This window comes from Miniopterus schreibersii, assembly GCF_964146895.1.
Source record: "Miniopterus schreibersii genome assembly, chromosome: Y".
Lineage (NCBI taxonomy): Eukaryota > Metazoa > Chordata > Mammalia > Chiroptera > Miniopteridae > Miniopterus > Miniopterus schreibersii.
In genome coordinates, this window is record NC_138120.1 from 5,879,766 (window position 1) to 5,904,078 (window position 24,313).

The 24,313-nt window shown below is 42.9% G+C and overlaps 1 protein-coding gene across 3 annotated transcripts in view; it reads right to left on the reverse strand.

The window, feature by feature from the left end:
- Positions 1-4,619: 4,619 nt before the first annotated feature.
- The window catches only part of LOC308551987 (BCL-6 corepressor-like), a 42,895-nt gene continuing 23,201 nt past the window's right edge, over positions 4,620-24,313 (reverse strand). For 2 of the 3 annotated variants that reach the window (XR_013998086.1, XM_081126928.1), the window contains 2 exons: positions 16,989-17,249; positions 4,620-16,618 (listed from right to left, as the gene is read on the reverse strand). Coding sequence is in view for 1 of the 3 variants with exons in the window: in XM_081126928.1 (XP_080983054.1) it covers positions 16,389-16,618; positions 16,989-17,249 (491 nt within the window). In the remaining 2 variants the exon portion in view is untranslated. The remainder of the gene's footprint in view (positions 16,619-16,988; positions 17,250-24,313) is intronic. The other variant, XR_013998085.1, reaches the window with a different exon arrangement.

The window sequence follows — 24,313 nt, forward strand, 5'->3', positions numbered from 1 at the left end:
GTCTAAGTGAGGAAACTGATTTCTGGTGCTTCTAGCTCTGCCAATTTCCCTCTCATGTCATAAACATTTTTTTATCAGCAACTTTATTTTTATATTATTTATTATTTATTTATTTACTTTTGTTGGTCCTCGCTAGAAGATATTTTTTGCATTAATTTTAGAGCGAGTGGAGGGATGGGGAGAAAGAGAGAGAGAAACATGGATGTGAGAGAGACATATCAATTGGTTGCCTCCCACAAGCCCCTGAATCGGGCCAGGGATTGAACCTGCAACTCCTTGGTATGCAGGCCGATGCTCTAATCACTGAGCAACACTGGCCAGGGCTTAACTTTTAAATATTTTTTTATTGATCTTTTAATATTTTTTATTTTTGAAAGTATTATAGATATTCCCCTTTTTCCCCCATTGACCCCGCACCCACTGCCCAGGCCTTCACCACACTATTGTCTGTGTCCATGGGTTACTTTAAAATTACTCGGCCAAAAATATGTTTGGTTCAATTCCAGAAGGTTTTGACATTAGTGTGTTCAGTCATCTTTCCTCTAGGTGTTTCTCACATACTTGAGAGCCAATGCCTATGCCTCAACAAGACATGCTACTAACCTGGTTCCATCCTGGGCACTGCAGTTGACATCAGCACCATATTTAAGATGCTGTCCATCAATGTGGAGACATCCTCCTGCACAAGCTTCGTGCAGGGCACAGTAACCTGCACTGTCTTGGTGATTCATATCACATACCTTGTTTTCCAGGCAGAACAAGACCAATTCCTGTGCAGAGATTGGGAAATGCTATCAGATCACCACACGGTGAATCTCGTAATGATGACCTCTCCATAGCATAGCAGTGCCCACTTTGAAAGACATCCATCCTCAGGCCTAAGTACACACTATGTGTAGCATGTCTTGGTGAGGGGGCAAGAGCATGTGTGAAAGATTTGATATTTGATAAGGACAGTGTTGTCAAAGCTCTCCAGACTAGTAACTGTATTTGAAATCCGGCTCTGCTTGGCCCTGGGCAAGTCACCCCTGAACTTCTCTAAACCTCACATTTCCTCCCCTGTGAACAGGAGGAGACTAAGAGCCTCCACAGGGTTGTTCAGAAGAAACAGACAGCTACAAAAGTCCACAGCCCAGGGTCTAGCATGGTGAGCACAGAGGATTGTGGCTGCTAATGTATTAAGTGGTGCACTGATAAGTACAGTGACACTGTCACTTGATATTGTCATTCAGTATGTGGTAGTGGATGAACACATAAGTCTAAATCAATGCATGTATGAACAGCTTACAAAGAGAGATTAGATCAGCTAGACAGCATTCCTCAATTTAAAGAGGAAGAGATGCCCCAGAGGTTAGTAAGGTCCCCATGCTCCTGCTTCCAGAGCCTGGGAAGCAACTGCTTCTGTCTTTTTGCATTAAGGAGGAGTCTTTTCCTGCATGCCATATGAAATGTTTAGAATAACGGCATCCTCTATTTTGCCTCATGGGTTTCAATCAGTATAATATTTTTGTATATTTATTTATGTTAATGAAAAGAATCAACCTATACCTTTCAGGAACCAAATAAAAGTTTACCACTCCTACTTTTCAGAATGTGTTCTGTGTAAACAGTTTGCATGAGAATAAGTTACTAATTTTACTTTATTGGCATGTTGAAATATCAAGTTATCAAAACCACTGACCAAAATAGTGAAATTTACTGTAAACTATAAACTTTAATAATACATCATTATTGGTACATAAATCATGACAAATGCAACATACTAATTCATTTTGGGGAGGAAGGAGAGTAGATAGGAACCTGTATTTTTGCTCAATTCTGTGAGCCTAAAACCACTCCAGAAAATACAGTCTATTAGTTCTTTTTAAAATGCTGTTCCCAGGACACAGAGTAGTAATTTAGTCCATGTTTTATTACCTTGGTTAAGAGTTTCAAATACAGCACACCGTATTTGCCACCATAAAACAAGTTACACTATACTATTTTACTGCAAGTCATGCCCAGCAGAGACATGTTAGGTTCTGAGAAGGGGGAGAGGGAAAGTGCAGGCAGAGTTTGAGGAGGGCCCAACCACTTGGTTGAGGAGAGTTCTGTATAAGGTCAGACCTTAACCCTAACCCTAACCCTGCAAAACTCTAGAATAACTCAACCATTGCATGTAAAACTGTAGTCATCCTAGTTACCCAAGAATGTGAGGTGAGTTCTGAAAAACATTTTATGCCCCTTCGAGGGCACGTCCATCAAAGGTGATCAGTCACTTGGGAGCTAACTAGAATGTTCCATATGTGCACCCTGTGAACCTAATGAACATGCCGGTAAACCTGGCCATTGGTGCCCTGTTGCTTCAGGTTACCACAGCAGCTCCCTCCTGAAACAGGAGGTGGAGGAGAAAAGGCACGCCCACAAATGTGTTTCTTTGTTTAGAACCTGACCTGCCAGAGAGCTCACAATCCTCTGGGCTCTTAGGCCACCTGCCCTGAGCCCTGATATCCACGTTATGCTGCTCTTTTAGCCAGACTCCAGCAGACAGCTGCAAGCTAATGAGCTGTGTGCCCAGCCAGGGAGAGTCCCTCCCTGTGGCTCTGGTATAAGGTCTAAACACCACCCAGGGCTGTGCATAGGTCAATTTAACCAAGTCCCAGTGGCCTGCTTGGTGTCTTATCAACCTGGGGTTTATTTGCTCTGACAATCATGGCTTTTATGTGAAAACTTCACTACTACTAGGGCTGATGTGAGGGTACCTAGCAGTTAAAGGACATTAAGGCTAACAGGTATGTCCACTCCCTTTTCCTGGAGGATGTTAGGAAGGTATTATTTTAACCAAAAAGATCCAGGTCGTGCTTTTTGCTATCAGCTGTCCTCACTGTGTCCCACAGTAGTTTTCATTTCCCCAAGTGACTATATATCTTATTATATGTGGCACTAATACCTATGATATACTAGGAAAAGGAGATATAATTATTCCTATTTAACACTTGGAGAAATTGAGGGCAAGAGAGGTTAAGCCCCAACTTCCAAATTTATATGAAGTATGAAACTTAAAACTCATGTCTCTTAGTACCTGGTTCACTGGTAAGAGTCAAAAAGCACAATCAACAACCCTTGCTAGAGAGATGCAATGCAGCTGGGAACATCCCTAAAACCTTTTCTGTTGGGGTCAAGTGGGCTAATTACACCTTGCTAGTTTGAAGGATGGGGCCTCTAAATAAATGATAACTACTGTCAATAACAGAGCAAATGGATAAGCAGCTGGGCAAGTCTATGTACCCAAAACATACCTTGCTTTATTTTTTTTACACTAGAAATTGGAGTGTTTTAACGACAACCCACCCATTTCCCAAAATGAAACTGTTTTTGTTGCTCAAAACTCTATTAAGTAGTTATAAGTCAAATGCCATTTACTGCAAATGTAAATAAAAGCCATAGACCTGATATTCAGTAATGCCTTATCTTTTTAAATACCATGATTTATTCAATTCTCAGAAAATGTAACCACCACCATGAAATGCACAAGCATGTGGTTATAAATTCACATTATAGCCTAACCAACTGAAGCCCTTTTTACCAGCATATCTGAATGTCTCTGCCCATGCAGGTGATCTGATAAACACAGATCTGAAGACAGAGGTTGTTTCTCAACCTTCACAAACCAGATTAACAAGACATAAACCTTGGGCAGTCCTTTATTGCACATGACGTCTTTAGCTAAGCAGAGGACAACAATGGTAAGGACCAACTTTGAAAGTTAGTGCAAACCTGTGAATTCAAACTGTACTTTTGGCCCATTAAGGAAACTGTCACTCAACTTTAAAAGGCTAGTAAGTTGCTACATCTGACCAAGGCACTATGCCAACGTTTTAAATTCTGCCTTAAAAAAAAAAAAAAATCCCAGAAAGGAGGATTCAAAGTTGAAAGCTTTCCTCTTGTAGTTTGAAAGTTAGACACTGTCCTGGTCAAGTGTCTTGGTTGGTTGGAGTGTTGTCCCTATACACCAAAAGGTTGTGGGTTCAATACCTGATCAGGGCACATACCCAAGTTGCAGGTTGAATCGCTGGTAGGGGGCATATGGGAAACTATCCACTGATATTTCTCGGTGACATCAATGCTTCTTCCCCTCCCCTCCCCTCCCCTCCCCTCCCCTCCCCTCCCCTCCCCTCCCCTCCCCTCCCCTCCCCTCCCCTCCCCTCCCCTCCCCTCCCCTCCCCTCCCCTAGACTAGCCTATTCTCTCTCTTTCTCTCTGTCTCTGTCAAATCAATAAACATTTCCTCAAATGAGAAGTGAAAAAAAAAAAGGCAGGCATTAAAACTGTTGATCTGTGCAATTTACATATTTAATATTTAATTACTATCTCAAAAGATTAAAAGTGAAAATCCAATTGTGCAAGTGGCAGTAATCTGAATAAACAAAACCAGTTATCCTTACATAAGCAATCTCAAATCATATGGGTCATCAAACCCACCAAACAAGACTTCATTAGAGAACCAAACAGTCTCTTAAAGTCTCTGGTCCCATATGGGGACTGCGGGAAATAATGCCAAGGTCACAGGCATGGCAAGGAACCCTGTCCTCCATGCCAGTAGAGCAAGCTACCCTCCTGCCCTCCCACCCTGCTCTCATTTTCAGTGTTTGCTAAAATCAGAAGTCTACTTTCTCAACTGTGCCTAATAATAAACAAATTTTTAGCATAAGGGCTCTAGCTCACTGCCCACTGCAACATCTATCCTGTCCTCCTAGGTAGTGTACTCTCAGCTCACAAGAAACCAACTAAATGCCACTTGGATTTCATCTGCAAATAACTGAATTCTTCTCCAGGGAATTCTCAACAGATAATACAGAGATCTAAAAAAGAGACACGATGATACAAACAACAGTATATTCATCCAAAACCAAAAATGCCCTCAAACTAGAAAGGGCTGAGGGGGGAAGACGGCAGCACTGTGAGAAGAAGCAGAGCACCCTTGCTCCCAGCCACAGACTCAATTTACTCCGAAAATACGGTGTAAACCGCTTAGAAAAAACAGAGAAATATACCTGAGTGGACATATTTCCAGTAGGGAGCACTGAAGAAACATCATAGAGTCTGGTAAAGGGGGGGTGCATAGAAGGTAGGGAGTCCCCCCTCTAGGCTATGCTGGGCTGTGAGGCCCTAGGGCTAGAGGCTGCAAAGCTGCCTCCCCTTGGGAGTGTGGACTAGCATCCAAAAGCTGGGATCTCAATCCCCTAGCAGAGAAGGGAAGGTGAGCCCCGCAAGAAGGGCAGAGGGACCCAGGGGAGCAGCGTGCCTGTGAGGAGGGGACTGTGCCTTCCTAGTAAAACAAAGCTTCCAGTGGGGGCTGCTACAGGCATCTTACACACAGGGTGCTGACCATAGGAAGGGCAGCCCCACAGTGAAAAAGGGTCCAGAGGGCTGCACTGAGCAGCCACATACAGGGGCCCTCTGCCTTCCTGTAATGCATTCTATAGAACCCCAGAAAGCATTTGATCTGCGTGGCACCGGGAAGTGGAAGAGACCCCTCCCACCGCCAGAGACACTGGAGCTGCTGGAGGGACGGGTCAGTTCTCCAGCCCCCTGAGCCCTGAGCTCCCGAAGGGGCAAATCTTGGGTTTTTGACCTGCCCTGAGGGGTGCCTAGATAGCACAAAAGAACTGGACCGAGCTTTATGGGGCTGCATGGGGCTGACTTTGTGACTTCTCCTTCTTGGTGCCTAGGCACAGGGGTGGTGGGACTTTGCAGGGCGTATTCTCTGCTTGTGTGTTGCTTTGTGCGTTTTTGAGTTTTTGATTGCTAAACAAGGGTCCAACTTCCTGGCATTCATTGGGAAGACAGAACAGCATAAACTGGGATTTATATCTCCATTGTGGAGAGTTTGAAATTAGCACGCCCTGTGCAATCAGCCAACCAGATCTGGGAGAGGAGGGGTGGAGCACGTCTACCTCTCCCGCAGGCTAAGAGCATCACCCTCAACAGAAAGAACCCGGTTCAGCTCACTGAAGCTCCAGATATCTCCTGCAGGGCACAGTCCTGAGGGGGAAGGGAAAAGAGCTCACAGGAGGACATTACAAGAATAATACTCTCAGGGACTATAGTTTGGGAACTGGAGGAAAAGTTTAAAACCCCTGCTGGGGGCTGTGCAGAAAAAGTGCTAAACTGAACAGTTTTTAATCAGACCCACTGAGCCCAGGCTGCTGAAACTGCCCATACAGAAACGGCGACAGACTGAAGTCAATCTGAAGCTGCAGCAGGCCAGTGCTTGGGGAACTAGAATTGAAGGATAGGCTAGAGGCTGAGATGCTGGCTGTGGAGCAGAGACTAACTCCCTCACAGGGAGTGCCTGACAGTGAAACCTCTAAGTAAAGGGAGCGATATCCCAAGCTACACTGCACCCTAAAGACTCTTTGGAAGACTCTGGAGTAAGACCAGGCAACCACAAAGGGGAGGCAAAAGAGCTGACAGGTGGAGGTGGTCCACAGAGAGCCTCAGATCAGCCAACTACCTAAGGACAACAGAGCCAAACCTAGATAGCTCCTCACATTGGCTGACACACAAGCACCTCCCAGGAGAACTGAAATCAGCATACAAAACTGACCCACAGACAACACAAGCTGCCCAGATGAAACTCACCTGACTGACTACTTTGTTCTTAGGAAAAAGAGAGAAAAGGAAAAAAATGTTTCCCTTTAAGTTTTTTAACTTTTAAACTTTTTAATTAATTTTTAAAATTTGTTTTGCTTTGTGTTTTTTATTTGTTTCTTTGTTTTGTTTTGTCTTTTGTTCTATTAACAAGGTTTTCTTGATATTCTCTGCTGAACTGCTGAGACATTGTCATTATAACCAATAAGTTTACTGCTTTTCTCCATGTTTCCCCCATATCTCTTATTGGAGTCCCTCCCTGCCCTTGCTCTCTCTCTCTCTCTCTCTCTCTCTCTCTCTCTCTCTCTCTCTCTCTCTCTTAGTTCAATTGGCATAACTTTTTCCCTTTTTCTTTTATTGTTCTCCCTGCTATCTTCCTGTCTGTTTGATTGTTAGTTTCAGTTTGTCTACTGTATTTTTTATTTTTTTGTTTTCAACTATTACCCTATTCCTACTCCATCCCTTAATTTTTTGCTCACCCTTCTTTCAGAATCCTTTCTCTGTCCCTTTTATCTCCCAGTAGCTTCCCTACTTTTACTTTTCATTTTAGTCTAGTATTTTTTATTTTTTGTTACTATTGGCAATAATATCCTTTTCTCTCTCTCAATTTTCCCCCTCTCTTTTATCTTTTTCTTTTCTTTTTGTTTGTTTGTTTTAGCATTTGTGTTCTCACTTCACTCTCCTAGTTCTATTTTCACGTGGGCTATTTTCATTGGACTAGTCAAGATATTTTGTAAGATACCCCTTGTTTCCCAGCAATTTAGTTGTGTATTGTCCTGCCTTGCCAGCACCTGTACAACAGCTTACACAACATGGTTGGGGCTGAGGCACACAGTTAGCCAACCTGAGAGGAGAGTCCTCCCAACAATTGGTCAACAACAATCTACACCCAATCACAGCAGCTGAGCACAAAGAACCCACAAAAGGGATGCCCACAAAAAGAACACACCTAGAACAAATAGCTCAGAAGTATAAGGAAAACACACAATTCTATTTTGTAGTGGCCTCATGCTGCAAAATCCCACCCCACAAGACTGGAAGTCAGCAAAGATATCTAATATACAGATACAAACACTAAGAACCACTAAAATGGGGAGACAAGGAAACAACCCACAAACTAAAGAAAAAGAAAAATTGCCAGAAAAAGACATTGATGAGATGGAGTTAAGCAAGTTATCAGAAACAGAGTTCAGAGTAACGGTTATAGAGATGCTCAAGGAAATTAATGAGAACCACAAGGCATTTAATGGGAAGGCCCAGAAATTTAGTGAAAGCTTCACCAGCATGAAACAAAAACTAGATGTGACGCATAAGAACCAGGCAGAAATGAAGAATACTGTATCTGATATCAAGAATATGCTGGAAGGACTTAAAAGCAGGCTCAACGAAGCAGAGGAGAGAATAAGTGGCTTAGAAGACAAGGTAGAAAAAAACAGAGTAGCAAAAAGAAAAAAGCACACTCAAAAAGCATGAGGACACTCTAAGGGAGCTTTGGGACAACATGAAGTGAAACAACATTCACATGATAGGGGTACCAAGGGGGAGGAAAGAGAGCAAGGGATGGAGAACTTGGTGGATGAAATAATCACAAAAAAATTCCCTATGCTGGCGAGGGAGAATGGCACACAAGGTAAGTAAGTAGAGAGGGTTCCAAACAAGGGGTACCCAAAGAGACCCACTCCAAGACACATCATAATTAAAATGGAAAATCTCAAGGACAAAGAGAAAATATTAAGGGCTGCAAGAGAGAGACAAGCAGTGACCTACAAGGCTGGCAGCCATAAAACTGACAGCACATCTCTCAACAGAAACTCTTCAAGCCAGGAGGGGGTGGCATGAAGATCTCAAAGTAATGAAAAGCAAGAACATGCAACCAAGATTGCTTTACCCAGCAAGGTTATCATTTAAAATTGACGGTGAAATAAAGAGTTTCCCAGACAAAAAAAAAGGCTAAAGGAGTTCAGTACCACCAAACCAGCATTGCAAGAAATGCTACAAGGCTTGCTCTAAGAAAAAGAAGGATTAGTGAGAGAAAGGTACATCAGCATAAAGGGGAAAAATGGCATTCAACAAGTTGATATCAATAGTAACCTTAAATGTAAACGGAATAAATGGTCCAATCAAAAGACATACGATAGCTGAATGACAAGAAAAAAGGACCCAAATATATGCTGTCTACAAGAGACTCGCCTGAGAACAAAAAATTCACAAAGGCTAAAGGTGAAGGGATAGAAAAAAAGATTCCATGAAAATGGAAAGGAAAAGAAAGCTGGAGCAGCAATACTTATATCTGACAAAATAGACTTCAAAATACAGACCATAACAAGAGACAAAGATGGTCACTACATAACACTAAAAGGATCAATCCAACAGGAGGAAATAACCTTTAGAAATATATATGCACCCAATATAGGAGCACCTAAATATATAATAATTTGGGGCAAGACTTTCAGGGGACATTCAACAGCAACACAATCATAGTGGGGGACTTAAACACCCTACAGTCATCACTTGATGGATCACCAAGACAAATAATCCAAAGGGAAACACAGACCTTAAGTGACACAGTAGGTCTAACGGATTTACTTGACATTTACAGAACATTTCATCCCAAAGCAGCAGAACACACATTCTTCTCCAGTGCACATGGTACATTCTCAAAAATAGACCACATGTTAGGGCACAAGGCAAGTCTCTACAAATTCAAGAAGTTTGAAATCATATCAAGCCTCTTCTCGGATTGCAATGCCATGAAACTAGTAATCAACCACTATAAAAAAAACCCCTCAAAAATAGTCAAACATATGGAGGCTAAAGAGCATGTTATTAAACAAGGAATGAGTTACCAATGAGACCAAGGAAGAAATCAAACACTTCTTGGAAAAAAACGAAAATGAACAGACAACACCCCAAAATCTATGGCACACAGCAAAAACAGTCCTGAGAGGAAAGTTCATAGCAGTACAGGCCTATCTCAAAAAACAAGGAAAAGCTCTAATAAACCACCTAACACAACAACTAACAGGATGAGAAAGAGAAAAGCTACTAAAGCCCCAAGAAAGTAGAAGAAAGAAATAATAAAGAGCAGAAATGAATGACATAGAGACTAAAAACCAACCAACCAACCAACCAGACAACCAAACAAACAATCGATGAAACCAAGATCTTCTGGTTCTTTGAAAAGGTAAGTAAGGTTGATGCAACTTTAGCCAGACTCACCAAGAAACAAAGAGAGTGGACCCAAATAAATTAAATCAGAAATGAAAGAGGTGATGTAACAACCAGCCCAACAGAAATACAAGGGATTGTTAAGAAAATACTCTGATCAACTATGTGCCAACAAACTGGACAAGCTGGGAGAAATGGAACAAATTCCTAGAAGCAAACAATCTTCCAAATATGGAACAGGATGAATCAGAAAACCTGAATAGGTCAATAACAACTAATGAAATTGAAGCAGTAATCAAAAAACTCCCACCAAACAAAAGTCCTGCACCAGATGGAGTTACAGGTGAGTTTTACCAAACATTCAGAGGAAAATTAATACCTATTCTCCTCAAACTATTGCAGAAAATTCAAGAGGAGGGAAAACTCCCAAACTCTTTCTATGAGGCCAGCATCATGCTACTCCCAAAACCAGATAAAGACGCTACAAAGAAAGGAAACTAGAGGCCAATATCCCTGATGAACATAGATGTGAAAATCCGCAACAAAATACTAGCAAACCAGATCCAGTAATACATTTAAAAGATCGTACACCACGACCAAGTGGGATTTATTCCAGGAATGCAAGGTTGCTATAATATCCACAAATCAATAAATGTGATACACCACATAAACAAAACGAAAGACAGAAATCATACAATCATATCAATAGATGCAGAAAAAGCGTTCGAAAAAACCCAGCACCCATTTTTGATAAAAACTCTTAGCAAAGTGAGAATAGAGGGAACATACCTCAACCAAATAAAGGCCATATATGACAAACCTACAGCCAACATCATTCTCAATGGTCAAAAACTAAAACCATTTCCCTTAAAAAAAGGAACAGGACAGGGATGTCCACTTCCACCACCCTTATCCAACATAGTACGGGAAGTTGTAGCCACAGCCATCAGACAGGAAGAAAACATAAAAGGCATCCAAATTGGAAAGGAGGAAGTAAAACTGTCGTTATTTGTAGATGACATGATACTGTACATAGAAAACGCTAAAGACTCCAACAAAGTACTACTGGATTTGATAAATGAATTCAGCAAGGAAGTTGGATACAAAATTAACATCAGGAAATCAATGGCATTTTTATACACCAACAATGAACTCCCAGAAAGAAAAACTAAAAAAGCAACACCATTTACCATTACAACTGAAAAAGTAAGATACCTAGAAATAAACTTAACCAAGGATGTAAAAGACCTGTACTTGGAAAACTATGGGACACTGAAAAAAGAAAAAGAGGAAGATATAAACAAGTGGAAGAATATACTATGTTCATGGATTAGAAGAATTAATATCATTAAAATGTCCATACTACCCAAAGCAATTTATAGATTCAATGCAATGTCTATTAAAATACCAACAGCATATTTCTCAGAGCTAGAACCAATATTCCAAAAATGTATATGGAACCAAAAAAGACTCCAAATAACCGCAATCATCTTGAGAAAGAAAAACAGAGTGGGAGGGATCACTTTACCAGGTATCACACTGTACTACAAAGCCACTGTAATCAAAACAGCCTGGTATTGGTACACCACCAGACCTACAGATCAGTGGAACAGACCAGAGACTCCAGAAATAGATCCAAGCCATTACGGTCAGTTAATATTTGCCAAAGGAGACAAGAGCATACAATGGAGTCAAGACACTCTCTTCAATAAACGGTGCTCAGAAAATTGGATACCTGCGTGAAAAGAAAATGAACCTGGAACACCAACTTTCACCATATACACAAAAAAAACTCAAAATGGATAAAAGACTTCAATGTAAGTCGAGAAACCAAAAAATCCTGGAAGAAAACATAGGCAGCAAAGTCACAGATAACTCATGCAGTGGACTTTTCACTGATCCACCTCCTAGGGCAAGAGAAACAAAAGAAAAAGTAAACTAATGGGACTACATCAAACTGAAAAGCTTCTGCACAGCAAAAGAAATCAGCTTCAAAATACAAAGGAACCCCACTGTTTGGGAGAATGAATTTTCCAAGGATGTCTCTGATAAGGGGCTAATTTCCAAAGTGTACAAAGAACTCATACTACTCGGCAAGAGGAAGACAAACAATCCAAGTAACAAACAGGCAAAGGACCTGAGTAGGTACTTCTCTAAAGAGGACATAACAGATGGCCAAGAGACATATGAAAAAATGCTCAAAGTACCTAATCATCAGAGAGATGCAGATTAAAACCACAATGAGGTGTCACTTCACATCTGTCAGATTGGCTCCATCAACAAATCAACAAATGACATGTGCTGGCGAGGGTGTGGAGAAAGGGGAACCTGGTGCACTGCTTGTGGGAATGCAGACTGGTGCAGCCACTATGGAAAACAGTACAGAGTTCCCTCAAAAACTTAAAAATGGAGCTGCCTTTTGACCCAGAGATTTCACTTCTAGGAATATATCCTAAGAATCCTAAAACACTAATGAGAAAGAATATATGCACCGCTATGTTCATAGCAGCACAATTTACAATAGATCTGGAAACAGCCCAAGTGGATAAAATAGATGAGTGAATAAAAAAAATCTGTGGGACATTTATACCATCGAATACTATGCAGCTGTAAAGAAGAAGGATCTGGTACCCTTTGGGACAGTATGGATGGATCTGGAGAATACTATGCTAAGCAACATAAGCCTGGCAGCGTAAGACAAACATCATGTGATCTCACTTATATGTGGAATCTAAAGAACTTAAGAAACTGATGGAGAGAGTAACCAAAGAATTTATGTGCATATATACACAACCCAAGGACATGGACAATGGTGGGGAGAGGGACTGGGGAGGGGGAAGGAACGGGGTGGAACGGGTCATTGGGGAGAAAAACGGACATCTGTAATATTTTAAACAATAATAAAATTTAAAAAAAAGAAAAGAAACTGATGGACAGAACAGATTCAATGACAGGGAAGCACAGATCAGACTGTTGAATCTCAGAGGGAAGAAGGAGGGCCGGTGGGGGGAGGGGGAGAGGTTATGCAAAGAACTTATATGTATTTATGCCTAATCCAAGGACAGAGACAATGGTGTGGTGAGGGACTGGGGAGGGGGATTGGGCGGGGTGGAATGGTTCAATGCTGAGAAAAAGTGACATCTATAATATGTTGAACAATAAAAAAAAGAAGAAAGGAAAGAAAAAGAAAAAGAAAGAAGGAAAGAAGGAAAGAAAGTGCTAGCACTTCAAAGGACTGTCTCACGTGGCACTAGTGGACTTTCAATTTCCTGTCCACACATTCATGCTTCATGGGTCAGATAAGGGTTGAAGGGAAACCAACAACTAGGCAGTAACACCAGGAAAGGGTCATAGGACCATGAACAGAAGCACTCTTCTGGCCAGGGTGAAAAAATATTGCTAAGAGAAATGTCAGATAGCTTACTGTATACGTTTTCTTCTAGGATTTTTATGGTTTCAGGTCTTACATTTACATCTTTAATCTGTTTTCAGTTTATATGGTATAAGTTAGTGGTCCAGTTTCATTTTTTAGCATGTAGCTGTCCAATTTTCCCAACACCATTTATTGAATAGACTGTCTTTAGCCCATTATATGCTCCTGCCTCCTTTGTCAAATATTGATTGACCACATAGATGTGGACTTATTTCTGGGATCTCTATTTTGTTCCATTGATCTATATGCCTGTTTTCACGCCAATACCATGTTGTTTTGATTACAATAGCTTAAAACACAAAATAAATGGACAAACAAAATAGAAACAGACTGATGGATACACAGAACAGGCTGATGGTTGACAGAGGGCAGGGGGCTTCAGGAAATGGGTGAAAGGGGTGAAGGGATTTGGAAGTACAAAGTGGCAGCTACAGAATAGTCATGGGAATAAGGCAGTAATATTGTAATAATTGTATATGGGGCCAGGTGAGTACTAAACTTATCCAGGGATCACTCTGTAAGTTATGTAAGTGTCAAACCACTATGCTGTACACCTGAATGTCATTGACATAATGTGGAATGTCCACTGTAATTAAAACAAACAAGATTTTGCCGTGTGGGTTATTATATCACAATTTCAAGTGACGAGTGTGGTTGTAGCACACTCACTGGGCAGAGGGAGTAATGTATCCCCAAAATTTTTGAATTGTTAAATGGGCACTTCCATGGTGAGCCAATCTTGGAGATCAAGTAGGGTGGGTAAGGAGGTGAGGGGTTGAGCTTTAGGGCCAGCCTGCTGGTAAGGATCCTGTACAAGTATCATTTAATCCCTTTTGGGCTCAGTTTCTTCCTGCCACCGCACAAAGATGTTGAATAGGTGAGATGAGTTACTATGGACCTATGTGAGCTTAGACAAGTACTCAGGCAATATGTTATCACTGATACAAGCCATGCTGGGTAAGAAAATGGGATGGGGAGCTGGGATGAGCAATGACTTAAGGGCAAAGTCTCATCCCCTTCTTTTCATCAGCTCTCGGGCTTTCCTGCCTTCTCAGAAAGAGAGGTCTGCTCCTACCCCACAACCCCACTATCTCAGCACCTACTGCGCACAGACACTTCCTGCCTGCTTCCCTAACGTGTAACTCTTCACAAGCAACCCAAAATAGTTAACATCTCTCCCCTTTGCTAATCAGAATCCAAAAGAGCTTATCAAAATTCCTCCAGTATCCAAGCCCTGGGTTACGTCCAATGTTACATCAGAGATAAGTGAACGAGTCGGGAGCATGCCAAGCAGGTAATCTGCCTGAACGCAAACTAAAGAAACTTTGTTTTCACCCCACAATTGTTCAGGCTACCAATGAGATGGCAGCCAGCTGAGTGGGGCTAACACAAACATGCTATGTGACATACAACGCAGTCTGGTGCCCTGATGTGAAGGGTCTGGGCTGAGTCACATACATGCCCCCTACGCCCATGACTGTGCCCTGCCCCCAAACTCAAGGAGCAGCAGCTCAGAGCTAAGTTGGGCAGCCCGCTGCAGAAGGGTCTCACCGGCACTCTTATCGACAATAAGTTTCTGTGCCTGCAGGGATATGTGGCATGGGCATGACTGGGTGGTCTCTGTAGGGCAGTTTGAGCTTGGCATCTTTGAGGACTGGGAAGGTGGTAGCAGTTGTTGCAAAAGGCCACAGGGCTTCGGGTACTGCTTCCCTAGTGACAGGTTACAGTAGGTACTGGAATTGGGCTGCTTTTGGGATCTCCAGACAGTCAGTTATCACAAAACCAGGCAGTGCACACATTTAAGGCCCTCTTCTGATACTTCTGCCACTTCCCTCCTCCCCGGAGTTACGAACCTGACAGAAGGAAGGCACTATTACCTTCTCTTTAGTTTGGGAAGAGGTGGGTGGATGTCAGGGGTGGGTTAGGGGAAGGACATTCATTCTTACTGCTTTGAAGCTTCACCACCACCAGGACACATGATCCACCGTAGGGCACTAGAGTGGCTTTGTGACAGCAGTTCAGGAAAAGGGAAGGTTTCCTCTTGAGAAGTAGGCAACAGGTCGGCAAGCAGGGATGCATGAAGTACTTGCACATGCCTGACTCAGAAGTGGAGTGTCTAAAAGGTATCTTGCCATCAGCATCCTCCCCTCTCAGCAGCAAGCCCAGTCTGGGTTCCTGAGGGGTCAAATGCTTGGTTTTACACAGTCTCTTCACACATGGTTTCTCGTTCTTGTCAGTTTATTTCTGCAGCATGGAGGCAACTTGGCAATTCTGTTCTTCGTTTGTGCAGAGCACATCTGTCTTCTGGCTTTGTTTAATTTTCTGATGTTTGGTATGGAAGCTCAAGGCTGGTGTGCAGCTTGTCTGAGCCTGCTCTTTGCTGCTTGCCGGGGTGGATGAAGGGTTCTTTACGGGCAGTGATCTGGAGAATATAGGGAAGCCTTAAAGGATTTGGGGTGTGAGAAAAGGGGAGAAAAAGCAGGCATTACGCAGCTGTAGCTGATGCAGAAACAAAAGCCCACTGTTACCACTGATCACTGGAGCAGCTTTAGTTTTCTAGTATATAACAATTAGGCTTCAAAGAATAATATTTAAATTATCCCACATTCAAATGGCAAACACAAAGTTAACCCACAAAGTTTTTTCAAGGGACGGGGACAAGAAGGCAGCCCTTCCTGCTCTCCTGTCCTCACCCACTGCACCTGGGTGCTCAGGACCTTTCCCAGGAAGTCCAGGTGGGTGCTCAGGATCTAGTGACCAGACACAGCCTGAACTGAAGTGAGAACACTGGCCAGACTTCACAGTCACCCACACTGCCGTTACTGCCAGCCACAGATTGGGTGAGGAGCAGCTCAGGAAGTTCAGCACCCTCTTCTCACCTGCACTCCTCATTGTACAGACCAGAAGGAAGTATGGAGGCTAGAAGGACATCAAGAGAAAAGCTCCTTGCCTGCTATGTCCCCTCAAGCGCCCTTTCTCACCCTTCCAAGAGTAGGGTGGGCAGTCATAGGGTGGCATTTTGTAGCCCTTGTTCATTGTCACTGGACTTGAGGGACTCTTCCGACCAGCTTCTGTTACCTTTGGCCACGGCCCTTTTTGTCTCGTTTCTCTTTGGCGACGTTACTGCTCTGTGCAGTTACCTCAGGCTGAACTGCCTAGGTCACTTCCTTCCTTCCCTGCTGGCCAGGTTTGCTCTCTTCTGCTGACACCTGCTGGTCCCGGCTTTCTCTAAGGTGCAGCATGTGGCGTTGTGTGTTAGGACAGAGGCCTGTTGACTCAATGCACAGCTTCAGGTTGGTCAGCTCATTATAATGTGGATCTTCTAAGTGGTCAGAGGAAATGTGTGTCATTTCCCTCTCAGGCCAGTCACCTAATGGAGAAATACCTACAAATTTATGGAAAGAAAAAAAACACACCCTAGGAGTGAGGAAACAAAGTATCTTATACATCACTAACAAGGGCAGAGGAGTTGAGGAGAGGGATATGGCCACAGTCTACGGAAGCTTGTCACCAAGCCTTGGGGGGGGGGGAGGACCTGTTTGTGTTTGACCATCTTTGGGCTTGAGCTCCTGTCTGTGGCTTTGGGAAAGAGGAGGAGGTGTGACTCGCTTACCTAGGGCCCTAGGGTGAGAATGGGAATCTCCAGTGCTCCAATTTGCCACTTTTCAGGGTGCCCTCTGGCAACTGTGGGTGCACCACTCCTGTCTGTCCAACTTTGGCTGCCTACACATGTAGCTGAACCCAACGGAACTCACCATTGGAAGCCCATCTCCACTTGTGTTTTAGCAGAAGACCCTCTTGCAGATCTTCCACAGTGGTCTTCGTGTGGGTGCTGTCACCTGAGACACTGCACTTTCTGCCCAGCTGCAGGGTGGGGCTGTGTGGCATGCCCAAGTCCACCTGCTCCACTGGTGACTTGTTTATGAGTTGCCTGTCCATGAAGTACTTCTCCATACGCAGGTCTTTGTCCTCTGGGGCGTTGAAGGGGTTCTGTTTGTTTCCAGCACTATCTTCACCTGGGAGAGCGGGGACAGTAAAATATAAATGAAGGCCCAAAGATCACTTTGAGAAAGCAGAAGTTGGAGAGCAGGGGAGACCGGGCCCCACACATTGGAAGTACAAAATCCTCAGAAGCACAAAATCCAAAGGAAAGGCAGCTGAAGAGAATCAACTAATGAAGGAGAAAGCAGACTCTAGTAGCAGAACTGGTCAAAACCCAAATGCCCTACCTCCTGTAGTGTACAGACTTTATCTTTTTATAGTTGGGGCATGATGGAACCAAGAAAGGAGTTAAGAGAGATAAGACATCAACACTATTTCTTTAAAGCACACATAGTACTTTCTTTTGGCAGCAAGATCCAACCAAGTCAGTGCTGGCCTAAAAATGTCTATGGAAATATTTGCTGAGTTCATTATTGTGAAGTAAATGGAAGGCGGATGTAACAGAGAATCCAAATATCCCCTAAGTGTTATCTATAAAAGGGAAAACACCAATATTCACGTGGGGCAACAGGTGACATAATGAAGAAAGGCAGGAAAATCGTTGAAAGAAAGAGCAAGTCCTTCATGAACCAAAGCAATGGTTCTCCTAAATGGCTCTGCTGTTGCTGCCAGCTGCAAGATAAGCAGAGGAAGGCAGGGCATCTGGACAGAACAAGCATGCTGGGAAGAGGAATGTAGCAAAGCCAAAAGAAAAGGTTTTTGGGACAAGGTTAATACATACCTTCAGAGAACTCAATATGATTATTGCAAGCCATTATCTGTCCTTTCTCACACACATGGGGGCTTGGGGTGGGGTAGCATACCACTGAAACCAAGAGGCTGCTCCCATTTCCTATCCAGGAGGAAGTGACACCGAAGACACTCAAGGAAACACTCCTCATCCCACCTGACATTCTTTGTCACAACTTTCTTCACGTGAAAGCATCTAAGGGCATTACACATACAAGATTCCATCCTCTTTTTGTCACGTGTGTCTTTTCACACTTTGTTCAAACCAGGTGGTTTGAAGACAGAATTAGCTGAATAACAGCACATGCCTCCCTCATCTACAACAAGACAGTTGCTTAACAAAACTAGGACCCTGCTATATCTTCCCTGCCTCAAACCTTAGGGTTTGACTAAGAATCTCTCGAGTATTGAGGGGAAGATGGTGGCACTGTGAAAAAAGCAGAGCACCCCTGATCCCAGCCACAGACTTGATTTACTCCTAAAATCCTACATAGCCAGCTTGGAAAAACCAGAGAAACATACCTGAGTGGACAGAGTGCGAGTGGGGAGCACTGAAGAAACATCACGGAGTCCGGTAAGAGAGGGGGGGCATAGAAAGGAGGAGTCCCACCTGAAGCCTGTGCTGGGCTCCAAGCCCAGAGGCTTGGAGGCTGCAAAGCTCCCTCACCTCGGGGGTGTGGACCGGCCTCCAACAGCGGGGATCTCACACCCCGAGCAACGAGAGGGGAGGGAGCGCCCTGCACACAGGGCAGAGGGACCCAGGGAAGCAGTGAATCCCGGAGGGATCGGGGCCTTCCTAGCGAAACAAAGCTTATAGTGGCAGCTGTGACCGGCTTCTAATGCTCCGGGTGCCGACCATAGGGAAGGCTGTCCCAAAGTCTGTGACACCCAAGTGGTAAGGGACCAGGGGACTGCGCTGAGCAGCCTCACACGGGGACCCGCTGCCTTCCCGTAAGGCATTGTGTTGAGCCCCAGAAAGCACTGAATCTGGGTGGTGCAGTAGAGGGGAGGAGCCCTCCCCGCCCTGAACTCCTGATGCAGAAAGGCTGGGATCTGTCACCAGCCCTGAGGGGCCCCGAGGTGGCGTGTGAAGCTGCCCCTGCCTTGCTGAGAGGAGCGGTGTGGAGAGCTGCGTGTAGCTGACATTGGGTCCCCTCCCGCTAGGTGCCTTGGTGCGCAGGCCGCAAGACCTTGCAGGGCTGACTTTCTGCCTATGTGTTGCTTTGTGCGTTTGTGAGTTTGAATGGAGACCTGGCTCCCACCTTCCTGGAGTGCACTGCTGTGGACAGACAAGCAGAGGCTGGGGTTGGGGTCTGCTCAGTAGACTGTCTGAGGGGCGGGCCTGGTGCAGCCAGCCAACCAGAGCTGGGCAGGGAGGGACAGAGCCCGCCTGCCTCTCCTGCAGCCAGAAGCAAGGCCCCCAACAAGAAAGGGTCTGGTCCAGCTCACTGAGGCCCAGACACACCTGCAGGGCACAGACCTGAGGGGGAAGGAAGAACAGCTCACAGGATGACTATACAAGAATAAGACTCTCAGTGACTATTGTTTGGGAACAGGAGGAAACACTGAAAGCCCCTGCTGGTGGGCTGGGCAGGCACAGGGCTCACCAGAATGGTTTTTTAATCGAACCCACTGAGCCCAGGCTGCTGAAACGGCCCATACAGAAAAGGCAACAGGCTGGAATCAATCTGAAGCTGCAGCAGGACAGAGCCTGGGGAACTAGAATCAGAGGACAAGGTAGGGACTGAGGAGCTGGCGGTGGAGCAGAGACTAACTCCTGCAGAGTGAGTGCCTGACAGCGACACCTCTAAGGGGAGTGATACCCTGAGCTACACTAGCCACCCTGCACCCTAAAGGCTCTACAGAAGGCTCTGGAGTAAGACCAGGCAACTACAAGGTTGCAAAATAGCTGACTATAGGAGGTGGCCCACGGAGAGCCTCAGATCAACCATCTACCTAAGGACACCAGAGCCAAACCTAGACAGCTAGCTCCTCACATTGGGTGATACACAAGTACCTCCCAGAACTGAAATCAGCACACAAAACTGTGACCCTCAGACAACATGAGCTCCCCAGAAGAAACTCACCTGACTACCTTTTTTTCTTCTTTTTTTTTTTTTGTTTGTTGGCTTGCTTTAGTTTTGTTTTTTTTTTGTTTGTTTTTTGTTTGTGGTTTTGTTTATTTTTTCTCTTTTTTCCTTAGGAAGAAGAGAAAGGGCAGGGCATTTGTTTTTTCTTCTTTTTTAAATTTTATAATAATTTTTTTTAAATTTTTTTAACTAAATTTTTTTCTCTTTATTTATAAAATAATTTTCTCTTGCTTAGCTTGTTTTTAGTTTTCTTTCGGTTATTTGCTTTGTTTTGTTTTATCCTTGCTTCTAATATCAAGACTTTCTTGATATCCCTGCTTAACAACTGGGACTTTATCATTATAACCAAGTTTACTGCTTTCCTCTACAGTTTCCCCAAAATCTCTTACCGAACTCCTTCCCTGCCTGGGCTTTATCTCTCTCTCTCCTCTCAATCCATTTTTCCTTTTTTCTTTTTCTATGTTTCTTTCATTCTTTTGTTTTCCTCCCTTCTGTCTTCCTGTCTTTTTGTTCGAGTGTTAGTTTCTCTTACTCTCTTTACTGTATTTTTATTTTCTCATTTTCAACTATTATCCTATTCCTAGTATCTCCCTTAATTTTTTGCTGGCCCTTCTTTCAGAATCTTTTCTCTGCTTCTGTGGTCTCCCAGTAGCTTCTCTATTTTTTACATTTTAGTTTATTATTATTCTCTAAGTTTTCACCAGTATTAACAACAATATACATCTCTCTCTCTCTCTCTGTTACTTTTCTTTCTCTCTTTTTTTAAAGCATTTTTGTATGTGTGTGTTCTCCCTTCACTCTCCCAGTTCTATTTTCATGTGGGTTATTTTCATTGTGACTGTCAAGATATTTTGTAAGTTACCCCTTGTTTCCTAGAAGTTTAGTTGTGTATTGTCTCCTGCCTTGCCAGCACCCCTACAACAGCTTACATGACAAGGTTGGGGCTGAGACACAGTTAGCCAACCTGCAAGAAGGGTCCTCCCAAGGACTGATCAATGACAATCTAGACCCAACCACAACATGAGAACATAAAGAAACCACAAAAGGGACACCCACAAGAGGGACACACCTAGAGCAAAGAGCTCAGCAGTATAAGGAAAACACACCTCTAGGCTCCACTGGGCCCACAAGACAAAATCCCATGCCACAAGACTGGGAGAACAGCAAATATATCTAATGTACAGATACAAACACTAACCTACCAAAATGGGGAGGCAAAGAAACAACCCCCAAATTAAAGAAAAGGAAAAACTGCCAGAAAAGGATTTTGATGAGATGGAGTTAAGCAAGTTATCAGACATGGAGTTCAGAGTATTGATGTTGAAGATGTTCAAGAAACTTAAGAAGACACTACATGAAAAGATCGAGAACCTGAGTGAAAACATGAAAAAAGAGATATATACCATAAATAAAACTCTGAGACAGAGATAAAGAATGCTGTATCTGATATCAAGAATGCACTGGAAGGAATTAAAAGCAGGCTCAATGAAGCAGAGGATAGAATAAGTGACTTAGAAGACAAGGTAGAAAAAAAATCACACAATCAGAGCAGCAAAAGGAAAAAACACTTAAAAAGTATGAAGACAGTCTAAGGGAGCTTTGGGACATAAAGAGAAACAACATTTGCATTATAGGAGTGCCAGAGGGGGAGGAAATAGAGCAAGGGATAGAGAACTTGGTGTAGGAAATAATGATAGAAAACTTCCCTGCCTGGCCGGGCCGTGGCTCAGCGGTTGAGCATCGACCTAGGATCCAGGCGATCAGGGTTCCATTCCCGGTCAGGGCACATGCCCGGTTGTGGGCTTGATCAATGACTCTCTCATCATTGATGTTTCTGTCTCTCTCTCTCTCTCTCCTTTCCTCACTCTAAAATCAATAAAGATATATTTAAAAAGAAAAAAAAAGAAAAAGGAAACTTCCCTAGGCTGGCAAAGGAGAAAGCCACACAAGTTCAGGAAGCACAAAGGGTTCCAAACAAGAGGGACCCAAAGAGACCCACTCCAAGACACATCATAATTAAAATGGCAAGTCTCAAGGACAAAGAGAAAATATTAAGGACTGCAGGAGAGAGACAAGCAGTGACCTACAAGGGAACCCCCATAAGGCCATCAGCACAACTCTGAACAGAAACTGCGCAGGCCAGAAGGCAGTGGCATGACCTTCTCCAAGTAATGAAAAGCAAGAACATGCAACCAAGATTGCTTTATCCAGTAGAGCTATCATTAAATATTGAAGGTGAAATAAAAAGCTTCCCAGACAAAAAAAGGCTAAAGGAGTTCAGTACCACCAAACCAGCATTGCAAGAAATGCTAAAAGGACTGCTTTAAGAAAAAGAAGGAATAAAGAGAGAAAGGTACATCAGCATAAAGGGGGAAAATGGCATTCTATAAGTTGATATCAATAGTAACCTTAAATGTAAATGGGGAAAAAATGGTCCAATCAAAAGACATAGGGTAGCTGAATGGATAAGAAAACAGGACCCAAATATATGCTGTCTACAAGAGTCCCACATGAGAACAAAAGACTCACACAGGCTAAAAGTGAAGGAATGGAGTAAAATATTCCATGCAAATGGAAAGGAAAAGAAAGCTGGAGTAGCAATTCTTATTTATGACAAAACAGACTTCAAAATAAAGACCATAACAAGAGACAAAGATGATTACTTCATATTACTAAAGGGATCAGTCCAACAGGAGGAAATAACCCTTATAAACATTTATGCACCCAATATTGGAGCACCTAAATATATAAAAAATTTCTAGGGGGACTTTAAAGGGGAGATTGACAGCAACACAATCATAGTGGGGGACTTTAACACCCCACTGTCAGCATTGGACAGATCATCAAGACAACAAATCAACAGGGAAATGCACACCTTAAATGAAGCACTAGACCTAATGGATTTCATTTATATTTATAGAACATTTCACCCCTAAGGAGCAGAATATGCATTCTTCTCAAGTGCATATAGAACATTCTCAAAAACAGACCACATGTTAGGGGACAAGGCAAGTCTCTACAAATGTAAGAAGACCAAAGTCATATCAAGCATCTTCTCGGATCACAATGCCATGAAGCTAGAAATCAACCACTATAAAAAAAAAAAAAACCTCAAAAATATTCATATACATGGAGGCTAAATAGCATGTTATTAAATAATGAATGGGTTACCAATGAGATCAAAGAGGAAATCAAACACTTCATGGAAAGTAACGAAAATGAACAGTCAACAACCCAATATCTATGGGCCACGGCAAAAGCAGTCCTGAGAGGAAAATTCATAGCATTACATGCCTATCTCAAGAAACAAGAAAAAGATCTAATGAACCATCTAACGCAACAACTACAAGAACTAGAACAAGAACAGCAAGAAAAGCCCCGAGGAAGTAGAAGGAAGGAAATAATAAAAATCAGAGCAGAAATTAATGACATAGAGACTAAAAAAACCATACAAAAAAATCAATGAAACCATGAGCTGGTTCTTTGAAAAGGTAAATAAGATTGATGCACCTTTAGCCGGACTCACTAAGAAACAAAGAGAGAGGACCCAAATATAAAATTAGAAATGAAAGAGGCGATGTAACAACTGACCCAACAGAAATACAAAGGATTGTAAGAAAATATTATGAGCAACTATATGCCAACAAATTGGACAACATGGGGGATTTCCTAGACAAATTCCTAGAAGCATACAACCTTCCAAAGCTGAATCAAGAAGAGGTAGGAAACCTGAATAGGTCGATAACAACTAATGAAATTGAAGCAGTAATCAAAACAAAACAAAAGTGCTGGACCAGATGGACTTAGAGGTGAATTTTACCAAACATTCAAAGGAGAATTAACACCTATTCTATTCAGACTATTCCAGAAAATTCAAGAGGAGGGAAAACTCCCAAACTCTTTCTATGAGGCCAGCATCATCCTAATCCCCAAACCAGATAAAGATGCCACAAAGAAAGAAAATTACAGGCCAATATCCCTGATGAACAGAGATGCTAAAATCCTCATGAAAATACTAGCAAACTGGATCCAGGAATACATTAAAAACAACATACATCATGACCAAGTGGGATTTATTCCGGGGATGCAAAGCTGGTACAACATCCACAAATCAATAAATGTGATACATCATATAAACAAAATGAGGGACAAAAATCATATGATCATATCAATAGACGCAGAAAAAACATTCGACAAAGTCCAGCACCCATTTCTGATAAAAACTCTCAGCAAAGTGGTAATAGAGGAATCATACTTCA